General features: G+C 37.0%; 1 protein-coding gene across 1 annotated transcript in view; it reads right to left on the bottom strand.

Annotated features, from left to right (window-relative positions):
* Window positions 1–13,040, bottom strand: part of VWA5B1 (von Willebrand factor A domain containing 5B1) — a 126,878-nt gene that overhangs the window by 77,232 nt on the left and 36,606 nt on the right. Inside the window, exon 2 of the mRNA XM_075840487.1 lies at window positions 2,592–2,749. Within this exon, the coding sequence (XP_075696602.1) occupies window positions 2,592–2,730 (139 nt within the window). The 5' untranslated portion in view covers window positions 2,731–2,749. The remainder of the gene's footprint in view (window positions 1–2,591; window positions 2,750–13,040) is intronic.

Below are 13,040 nucleotides of genomic sequence, written 5' to 3'. Positions count from 1 at the left end.
AGGATGTATATGGCGGTATTATCTTGGCACTATATGGTGATATTATGTAGGATGCATATGGTGGTATTATCTTGGCACTATATGGTGGTATTATGTAGGATGTATGTGGCGGTATTATCTTGGCACTATATGGTGATATTATGTAGGATGTATATGGCAGTATTATCTTGGCACTATATGGTGATATTATGTAGGATGTATATGGCAGTATTATCTTGGCACTATATGGTGATATTATGTAGGATGTATATGGCAGTATTATCTTGGCACTATATGGTGGTATTATGTAGGATGTATATGGCGGTATTATCTTGGCACTATATGGTGATATTATGTAGGATGTATATGGTGGTATTATCTTGGCACTATATGGTGATATTATGTAGGATGTATATGGCAGTATTATCTTGGCACTATATGGTGGTATTATGTAGGATGTATATGGCGGTATTATCTTGGCACTATATGGTGATATTATGTAGGATGTATATGGCGGTATTATCTTGGCACTATATGGTGATATTATGTAGGATGTATATGGCGGTATTATCTTGGCACTATATGGTGATATTATGTAGGATGTATATGGTGGTATTATCTTGGCACTATATGGTGGTATTATGTAGGATGTATATGGCGGTATTATCTTGGCACTATATGGTGATATTATGTAGGATGTATATGGCGGTATTATCTTGGCACTATATGGTGATATTATGTAGGATGTATATGGCAGTATTATCTTGGCACTATATGGTGGTATTATGTAGGATGTATATGGCGGTATTATCTTGGCACTATATGGTGGTATTATGTAGGATGTATATGGTGGTATTATGTAGGCTGTATATGGTGGTATTATCTTGGCACTATATGGTGGTATTATGTAGGATGTATATGGCGGTATTATCTTGGCACTATATGGTGGTATTATGTAGGATGTATATGGCGGTATTATCTTGGCACTATATGGTGATATTATGTAGGATGTATATGGCGGTATTATCTTGGCACTATATGGTGGTATTATGTAGGATGTATATGGCGGTATTATCTTGGCACTATATGGTGATATTATGTAGGATGTATATGGCAGTATTATCTTGGCACTATATGGTGGTATTATGTAGGATGTATATGGCGGTATTATCTTGGCACTATATGGTGATATTATGTAGGATGTATATGGTGGTATTATCTTGGCACTATATGGTGATATTATGTAGGCTGTATATGGTGGTATTATCTTGGCACTATATGGTGGTATTATGTAGGATGTATATGGCGGTATTATCTTGGCACTATATGGTGATATTATGTAGGATGTATATGGCGGTATTATCTTGGCACTATATGGTGATATTATGTAGGATGTATATGGCGGTATTATCTTGGCACTATATGGTGGTATTATGTAGGATGTATATGGCGGTATTATCTTGGCACTATATGGTGATATTATGTAGGATGTATATGGTGGTATTATCTTGGCACTATATGGTGATATTATGTAGGATGTATATGGCAGTATTATCTTGGCACTATATGGTGGTATTATGTAGGATGTATATGGCGGTATTATCTTGGCACTATATGGTGATATTATGTAGGATGTATATGGCGGTATTATCTTGGCACTATATGGTGATATTATGTAGGATGTATATGGCGGTATTATCTTGGCACTATATGGTGATATTATGTAGGATGTATATGGTGGTATTATCTTGGCACTATATGGTGGTATTATGTAGGATGTATATGGCGGTATTATCTTGGCACTAAATGGTGATATTATGTAGGATGTATATGGCGGTATTATCTTGGCACTATATGGTGATATTATGTAGGATGTATATGGCAGTATTATCTTGGCACTATATGGTGGTATTATGTAGGATGTATATGGCGGTATTATCTTGGCACTATATGGTGATATTATGCAGGATGTATATGACGGTATTATCTTAGCACTATATGGTGATATTACTTGGGCTTTATATGGCGGTATTATCTTGGCACTTTATGGGGATATTATTTTGGCTGTATATAACATTATTATCTTGGCACTATATAGTGAAATTATGTAGGATGTATATGGCGCTATATAGTGATATTATGTAGGATGTATATGGCGGTATTATCTTGGCACTATATGGTGATATGATGTAGGATGTATATGGTGGTATTAACTTGGCACTATATGGTGATATTATGTAGGATGTATATGGTGGTATTAACTTGGCACTATATGGTGGTATTATGTAGGATGTATATGGAAGTATTATCTTGGCACTATATGGTGATATTATTTGGGCTGTATATGGTGGTATTAACTTGGCACTATATGGTGGTATTATGTGACCTGTATATGGAAGTATTATCTTGACACTATATAGCAGTATTATATGATGTATATTATTTATGCACTATTTGTTGAACTTTCGAGGATTGCATATTGTAGTATTATCTTGGCACTATATGGTTGTAAGGCCTTGAGTTAAGCAGCATCAGTGCAGCGCCCCCTTCCCTCTATGGTCGCGCCCCAGATAACACATGCTGAGCAGTACAGTATATCATGTCCATCTTACCTTCTACAGGCTGAGTCTCTGGGTTGCTGTAGGTGAGTGAGGCGGTCATCCCCAGGGCGTAGCCACTGACGCAGGAGCTTATCTCCGCCGACGTGAGGGGCAGAGGGGCGCCTGTGAATCGATTCATCAGCCCGGGCATCCTGGCTCCTTCTGCAGCCCTGGTGGAAAAGATAGAAAGAGTGTGAGGAACCCGGCCGACCATGGGAGTAATGGAGGCAAAAACGCCTTACTTGTGGACATCCTGAGACTATTGGGATGGCGGGTGAACCATGAATCAATTTACAAATAAAATGTTATGCCTGGTACACTAAAGGGCACTTTGACCCCTGGCGGGCATTGTTTCCCTATGATGGGCATTCATGGCTGCTCACTGGATGGGCATGGCGGGGGCATTAGTGGCACAACGGTCACAAGATCTTGGATTTTACCCACTCCTGGATATCTTCAATGTGTACAATGCGGCAGATTGTATCTGAGGCCACAACTGCGGAGGTGCACCCAATGAGCGAGAACGGAGAGAGAGGGAGGAAGGGCACACGGAGGTGGCAGCTCGGGGAGGGCGATGGAGACTGGAGCCATTAGGGTCTTCTCGTCTCCTCTCAGCTGCCTCATAAATCAGCCTCCCTGCCAGATACCGCGCGGCAGCTTGGACGGAGATTTATCGCCCGCTGCTGCTGGTTAGAGCCTCGCATCTGAATAATATCATTAAGCAGCAGATAAACATTGACGGGTGAAAACCATCCGATCCCTCCCGCGATTAATTTTTAGGTGTATAATAATGGGAAGGGGAGAAGAGGGGGTGCAGGAATGAGCAGCGGCAGCACAAATATATATCGGGTTGTATAAAGCACCTAAACTATGGTGTTCCGGAGGGTTTGGGATTTCAGCTCTGAAGTACGAGCAACAAATTGCAAGAATTCAGAATTCGCAATATTTTCTCCCCCTTCTGGAGACATTGAGATTACGCGAGCAAAAGTCACCAAGGAGCCCGAGCCTTAAAATACTCCCTACCAGGAAGAGGAAGATGGTGGAAATAATGGGGGGATTTTATCAAAACAGACGCAAACAAAAGCTGGAGCGGTTGCACATATCAACCAATCAGCTTCCAGCTCTCATTTTGCGGAGGCCCTTGGTAAAATGAAAGAATATAACTGATTAGTCGCTATGGGCGATTTCACTTCGCACCAGTTTGATGAGTTCTCTCCGTTACCTCGAGGCTGCGTCAATTTTGTCAAAATTTGCATATATGAAAACAAAAGTGCGGTTTGTGGATTAGTAAAACGATTGTTGTGCCTCCCGTTGGGGCTTCAATGTAAGAATTTCCCAGCATGTAAAACAAGTGATAACAATAAACAGCGGCGACATTTCATGTTATCAATATTAATTAGAAAGTTGTAAAACGCGAATTCAAAGACGTAACAAATCACATTATAAACATAAAGCCTAGTGTATAAAGACCGATGCAGGCAGGGAGGGGAGGGGCGAACCATGGCAACCAATCATATTCCAGCTCTCATTTTACCAATGCAGGTTAAAGCATAAAAAAGGGATTTGATTGGTTGCTAGGCACAGCTCCTCCGTTTTTTTTTTTGTCTTCACCGAACTAAAGACAAAGATAATAAAGAGACGGAAGAGAAATCTAAGGAATCCTCAGAAATTATTATTATGTTTTCAGTAAGTTTCATGGGTAAAAAAAACATCTCTCTAAAAACAGTATAAGAAGAAAAGTAACATCATGTAAAGCTATAATAACTATAATACTGCTCCTATATACAAGAATATAACTACTATAATACTGCTCCTATATACAAGAATATAACTACTATAATACTGCCCCCTATATACAAGAATATAACTACTATAATACTGCCCCTATATACAAGAATATAACTACTATAATACTGCTCCTATATACAAGTATATAACTACTATATCACTGCTCCTAGATACAAGAATATAACTACTATAATACTGCCCCCTATATACAAGAATATAACTACTATAATACTGCTCCTATATACAAGAATATAACTACTATAATACTGCCTCTATATACAAGAATATAACTACTATAATACTGCCCCCTATATACAAGAATATAACTACTATAATACTGCTCCTATATACAAGAATATAACTACTATAATACTGCCCCTATATACAAGAATATAACTACTATAATACTGCCTCTATATACAAGAATATAACTACTATAATACTGCCCTCTATATACAAGAATATAACTACTATAATACTGCCCCCTATATACAAGAATATAACTACTATAATACTGCCTCCTATATACAAGAATATAACTACTATAATACTGCCCCCTATATACAAGAATATAACTACTATAATACTGCCCCCTATATACAAGAATATAACTACTATAATACTGCCCCTATATACAAGAATATAACTACTATAATACTGCCCCTATATACAAGAATATAACTACTATAATACTGCCTCTATATACAAGAATATAACTACTATAATACTGCCCTCTATATACAAGAATATAACTACTATAATACTGCCCCCTATATACAAGAATATAACTACTATAATACTGCCTCTATATACAAGAATATAACTACTATAATACTGCCTCCTATATACAAGAATATAACTACTATAATACTGCCCCTATATACAAGAATATAACTACTATAATACTGCCCCTATATACAAGAATATAACTACTATAATACTGCCCCTATATACAAGAATATAACTACTATAATACTGCCCCTATATACAAGAATATAACTACTATAATACTGCCCCTATATACAAGAATATAACTACTATAATACTGCCCCTATATACAAGAATATAACTACTATAATACTGCCTCCTATATACAAGAATATAACTACTATAATACTGCCCCCTATATACAAGAATATAACTACTATAATACTGCCCCCTATATACAAGAATATAACTACTATAATACTGCCCCTATATACAAGAATATAACTACTATAATACTGCCCCTATATACAAGAATATAACTACTATAATACTGCCCCTATATACAAGAATATAACTACTATAATACTGCCCCCTATATACAAGAATATAACTACTATAATACTGCCCCTATATACAAGAATATAACTACTATAATACTGCCCCCTATATACAAGAATATAACTACTATAATACTGCTCCTATATACAAGAATATAACTACTATAATACTGCTCCTATATACAAGAATATAACTACTATAATACTGCCCCCTATTTACAAGAATATAACTACTATAATACTGCCCCCTATATACAAGAATATAACTACTATAATACTGCTCCTATATACAAGAATATAACTACTATAATACTGCTCCTATATACAAGAATATAACTACTATAATACTGCCCCTATATACAAGAATATAACTACTATAATACTGCTCCTATATACAAGAATATAACTACTATAATACTGCCCCCTATATACAAGAATATAACTACTATAATACTGCCCCTATATAGAAGAATATAACTACTATAATACTGCCCCCTATATACAAGAATATAACTACTATAATACTGCCCCTATATACAAGAATATATCTACTATAATACTGCTCCTATATACAAGAATATAACTACTATAATACTGCCTCCTATATACAAGAATATAACTACTATAATACTGCCTCCTATATACAAGAATATAACTACTATAATACTGCCCCTATATACAAGAATATAACTACTATAATATTGCCCCCTATATACAAGAATATAACTACTATAATACTGCCCCTATATAGAAGAATATAACTACTATAATACTGCCCCCTATATACAAGAATATAACTACTATAATACTGCCCCTATATACAAGAATATAACTAACTACTATAATACTGCCCCTATATACAAGAATATAACTACTATAATACTGCCCCCTATATACAAGAATATAACTACTATAATACTGCTCCTATATACAAGAATATAACTACTATAATACTGCCCCTATATACAGGAATATAACTACTATAATACTGCCCCTATATACAAGAATATAACTACTATAATACTAACTCCTATATACAAGAATATAACTACTATAATACTGCTCCTATATACAAGAATATAACTACTATAATACTGCCCCCTATATACAAGAATATAAACTACTATAATACTGCCCCTATATACAAGAATATAACTACTATAATACTGCCCCCTATATACAAGAATATAACTACTATAATACTCCCCTATATACAAGAATATAACTACTATAATACTGCTCCTATATACAAGAATATAACTACTATAATACTGCTCCTATATACAAGAATATAACTACTATAATACTGCTCCCTATATACAAGAATATAACTACTATAATACTGCCCCTATATACAAGAATATAACTACTATAATACTGTTCCCTATATACAAGAATATAACTACTATAATACTGCCCCCTATATACAAGAATATATCTCCTATAATACTGCTCCTATATACAAGAATATAACTACTATAATACTGCTCCTATATACAAGAATATAACTACTATAATACTGCCCCTATATACAAGAATATAACTACTATAATACTGCTCCTATATACAAGAATATAACTACTATAATACTGCCCCTATATACAAGAATATAACTACTATAATACTGCTCCTATATACAAGAATATAACTATTATAATACTGCCCCTATATACAAGAATATAACTACTATAATACTGCTCCTATATACAAGAATATAACTACTATAATACTGCTCCTATATACAAGAATATAACTACTATAATACTGCCCCTATATACAAGAATATAACTACTATAATACTGCTCCTATATACAAGAATATAACTACTATAATACTGCCCCTATATACAAGAATATAACTACTATAATACTGCCTCCTATATACAAGAATATAACTACTATAATACTGCCCCCTATATACAAGAATATAACTACTATAATACTGCCCCCTATATACAAGAATATAACTACTATAATACTGCCCCTATATACAAGAATATATCTACTATAATACTGCCTCCTATATACAAGAATATAACTACTATAATACTGCCCCTATATACAAGAATATAACTACTATAATACTGCCCCCTATATACAAGAATATAACTACTATAATACTGCCCCTATATACAAGAATATAACTACTATAATACTGCTCCCTATATACAAGAATATAACTACTATAATACTGCCCCCTATATACAAGAATATAACTACTATAATACTGCCCCCTATATACAAGAATATAACTACTATAATACTCCCCTATATACAAGAATATAACTACTATAATACTGCCCCTATATACAAGAATATAACTACTATAATACTGCTACTATATACAAGAATATAACTACTATAATACTGCCCCTATATACAAAAATATAACTACTATAATACTGCCCCCTATATACAAGAATATAACTACTATAATACTGCTCCTATATACAAGAATATAACTACTATAATACTGACCCCTATATACAAGAATATAACTACTATAATACTGCACCTATATACAAGAATATAACTACTATAATACTGCCCCCCTATATACAAGAATATAACTACTATAATACTGCCCTATATACAAGAATATAACTACTATAATACTGCTCCTATATACAAGAATATAACTACTATAATACTGCTCCTATATACAAGAATATAACTACTATAATACTGCCTCCTATATACAAGAATATAACTACTATAATACTGCCCCCTATATACAAGAATATAACTACATGTGAAGGATGGAGTGGACAGAAGTTAATGTTTATAATAATTTTCTTTCTTTAATAAAATATAGACTATAGAGTTGTGTACATAATTGTGATGAAGCAATAGTAATAGGATTAGATAAGTATACGTGGCAAGATGGCCCCTGAACAGGGACTACGCACTAATAAAATAACAAGTCACTTCCTGGTATGAACAAACTATGAACTATGAAGACATATCTAAAGGACCAGATAAGGGTGAACCTATCCAAGGATGACACAAAGTAACAAGAGGCTTACAGTGATACGTGCTTTTATAAAAGTGTGATAACATGTACCCACCCCCAGGAGAAAGGAGATATAGAACAAATGTGTGTAATAAATAAATCAGTGACGCCTGATGCTGAGTGAGGAGCTTTGTACCAGACTCTGTGTGGTGTGATTCCTTTCGTACGAACTCAGCGTATTATCCCTGCCGGTTGAGACTGATTAGTACCCGAACATTTTGGCGCTCGACGTGGGGCCACACTCGAGGGATAAGCCGTGTCTGTGATCGACGACCCCCAGACGCCTCAACATCGAATCACCAGCCACGCTCCCAGGAAGTCTGATCAGCTTCAAATAAAACACGGTAAGGTTAAGTTCATGTTTATGAATATTGGCTCTTATCCGTGTGGGAGAGTGAGCAGGTGATAAGATACCGAGGTATTTGGAGTCGATCCCGGCCACACTCTCAGCGACAGAGAGTTAACCCGCTGTGTGGTTCCAAGAATCATAGTATAGATAGTCGCGTCTCGCCGGCATAGGTGATAAGTATAAGTGTAATAATTTAATTCGTCGCAGGGTATAGGTTGATACCATTAAGTCGACAGAGACAAATAGTCGCAGGGTATAGGTTGATACCATTAAGACGACAGGTGTAAGTGTAATAATTTAATTGGTCGCAGGGTATAGGTTGATACCATTAAGACGACAGGTGTAAGTGTAATAATTTAATTGGTCGCAGGGTATAGGTTGATACCATTAAGACGACAGAGACAGACAGTCAGTTATAATTGTGTTAAAAAAAAATAAAAAAAAAATTGTGTTTTGTGTTCAGAAACATCGAGAATAAGGTTTCATTCTCAGGACGGTGTTAAATATAGAACAGTATGTTTAATGTGTTTAAAACAAAGAGACAGGCAAAGGAATGTGGTTCATTAACCGCAAAAGAGATAGTAGAAAAAAGAGAAGGCAAGAAGAATGTAGAAAATAGTAAGAAAGTTATGCACATAGGTGGCATATTTATAGATGGAAGAATGGGCTGCAGCTCTTAGGGAAAACAAGGGAAGATTAAGTGACGAAGGAAAGTTAGATGAAGCATTAGCTTGGCAAAGAACAGCCATAGCCATAACTAAAGACAAGTTTACTGAGCAAGAAATACGAGACAGAAAGGGTAAAATCATCAGATATGTGTATTACAAAGTACGTGTCCAGCCACCGCCCTATAATGGCGACGGTGGAATTCTAACTTTGTGGGAGTGTCCCAGTTGTGGTTAACAGAACCCGCCCCAAGTTGAATATTGTGTATCATGTCACTTTCCACGCCCCGATCCTCCCATATATGCCACGCCTTCGGCACCACTCCCCGCCCCAGGAGGCCATCTTGGTACACCTAAACCTGTTGTTCCGTTATATCCGGTACTCACACAAGAAGGTGGATTTTATAAGCCCCCTCCGTAGGATGTGGCCACGCCCGGCCCAACCAAATCAGTATGAAATAATCACCTTGTTAATTTTGTCATTTGTAGTGTTTTTTCTATTTACAGAAGTTCCAGTTTTAGTTCACTGATGAAACAACACGTCATCATAATATAGAGATGGTGGCCGTCAGATTGTACGGTTAAACATTAACGTAGATAATTCCTGTACAATGGTGTGATAAATGATTGCAGATACGTATGTTGTTTTGCCGGCATTGAAAGTGTTAAGATTGTGAGAAGCTGCGAGTTTGTGACCCCCCTCCCTCCCCCCTAAAGTGTGCTGTGTTTGAGAGGAGGAGGAGGGGGGCTGACTGGGTGCAGTCTGCAGGGCTGATGAGACAGAGGGATCTCAATATGCACTGCTGAGATATATATATATATCAGTAATGTCTACAAACCTAAATACATTTCTTCTCTTTTGCGCAAGCGCTGTTGGTTATAAAAGTTACGATATTTATGTGTTATGATGTGATCAGATTTCATGTGTTTTGATGTTAATTCAGATGTATTAAACTACAGATACTGTGAGACACGGGGTTTTGAAAATGTATGTGCCCCCCACCGTTCCCTATTTTTATATACTGTTTATTGGTTTGCAGTAATTAATGTGATCAGAGATAATATTTTCTGTTTTATTGAATAACTAACTACAATTGTTTTGTTTTTGATTTCACACATGAGTTATGTCATGGTAAAGATCAAATGTTTGTCAGGAAAAAGTCATTTTTGTTTCAGGCTGTTGTACATTACAAGGGGTTAAATTAGTGTTATGTTGAGATGTAGTTGTGAACTCTGCTACATCACTCTCGCAGAGTCCACAAAGGGGGGAAGGGTGAAGGAACTGATCAGGTACAATTTTGGTTTATGTGTAAGAGACCATCCCCCTCCAGCAAAGTTACACAGGAGGCGAGGTGACATCACTCACACGAGTCTTTATGGATTTAGATGAGGGAGAAGGCAAAACAAAACTTGTCTGGACATTGTTAATTTGATGTAAAGTTTTTGGGAATGTTTTATTTTTATTTGTTTTTGTATTAATCAAGTATTTGCAGAACCTGATAAAAGTGAGATTCTCAAAGTATTCTGGATTATCAGCTGAATGAGGAGGAGTTGTGTTTGGTAGCGGCTTGTGACACCAATCCATGGAGTACCTCTACGCAAGCATATACTTTGTACTGTACTGAACAAAATGGACATGACACTGCGGTTCTCACACAAAGTCATGGACCACAGCAGAGCCCGATAGTATATTATTCAGCTAGACTAGACCCTGTGGCCCGAGGTTCCCCATCATGTGTGAGAGCTATCATTGCTGTAAATTCAATGTTAAACAAGGCCTCAGATTTGGTCCTGGCATTTCCACCACATGATATATATATTACTGCTATTCTAACTCAAGTACAACCTAAGCATTTGTCCACTGCAAGACATTTGAGATTAACCTGTGCGCTTCTTCTCCCTGAGCAGGTTACTTTACACCGCTGTACTACATTGAACCCAGCTACCTTACTGCCTTTGGAGCAAGGGGGGAGAAGACGTAGGTAAAGTATGGTCACAATTTTTGTCTGAAACTGATGAACATGATTGTATGGCCCTTATGGCCCAGGAAACAGTGGGCTTCGCACATGTAAAAGATACCCCACTCCAAAACCCAGACCTAAATACTCTTTGTGGATGGTTCAAGGTATTTTGTAGAAGGATCTTTTCTTACAGGATATGCAGTAACCACCGAAGATGTAGTCCTAGAAGCAGCCTCCTTACCAGCGTCCCGCTCAGCACAAGAAGCGGAGCTTAAGGCCCTGGCAGCAGCATGCCAACATGCAGAAGGAAAGACAGCAAATATATACACTGACTCTCGATATGCATTTGGGATTGCACACGATTATGGCCCCATATGGAGGGCAAGGCAATTTTTGACCTCTGCAGGTACACCTGTAAAGAATGCAGACTTTGTAAAATATTTGATGGCGACCCTGATGTTACCCACAGAAGTAGCAGTAGTAAAGATAAAAGCTCACACTAAGGTGAGTTCACCAGAGACAAAAGGAAATGCCCTGGCAGACGAAGCGGCAAAGCAAGCAGCACAGAAGCTACCCGTGTTAGCAGCCGTATGTCAGATAAAAGATCCAGAGGAAACAAGACCAGCTGTAAGCCCGGAACTACGGCAAAAAACTTCAAGGACAAGCAACAAAAGAAGAAAAAGACAAGTGGACGGCCCAAGGAGCAACGCTACGAAAAGATGGCCTCTGGCAATGCCAGAATAAACTGTGCCTGCCTAAGACAATGTTCCCAATGATGGCCCAGATAACACATGGAGAGACACACCAATAAAAAACGGCAATGATGGACTTGGTAAACAAGGTGTGGTATGCTCCAGGGTTTAGTGTGATGGCCAGCAGTTTTACACAAGGATGCATGATCTGTGCAACACATAATATTGGAAGAACTGTAAAAGTACCACAGAAGCACACACCCAGACCTATATATCCGTTCCAGAGACTGCAGATAGACTATATTCAACTACCCAAAGTTGGTACCTAGGAGTATGTGCTTGTTTGTATTGATCTCTTTTCAGGATGGCCAGAAGCTTTTCCAGTAACCAAAGCTACAGCCGTAGCCACAGCAAAGAAACTGATCAACGAGGTGGTGTGCAGATATGGAGTTCCAGAGGTGATCGAGAGCGACAGAGGAACTCATTTTACGGGTGAAATCATGAACCATGTGTTGTCAGCTCTAGGCATAAGTCAAGCCCTACATACACCATACCATCCACAAAGCAGTGGGAAGGTTGAGAGACTAAATGGGACTCTCAAATTGAAAATCCAAAAAGCAATGGTAGAAACCGGGAAACCATGGACCGAGTGTCTACCATTAGCCTTGTTCTCAGTAAGATACACGCCCACAAAAAGAACAGGTCTCAGCCCATATGAGATCTTATTTG

Source organism: Rhinoderma darwinii, chromosome 10, assembly GCF_050947455.1.
Source record: "Rhinoderma darwinii isolate aRhiDar2 chromosome 10, aRhiDar2.hap1, whole genome shotgun sequence".
Taxonomy (NCBI): Eukaryota; Metazoa; Chordata; class Amphibia; order Anura; family Rhinodermatidae; genus Rhinoderma; species Rhinoderma darwinii.
The sequence above is the reverse complement of the archived record's forward strand: the minus strand, read 5'-3'. Positions and strand labels throughout refer to the sequence as shown.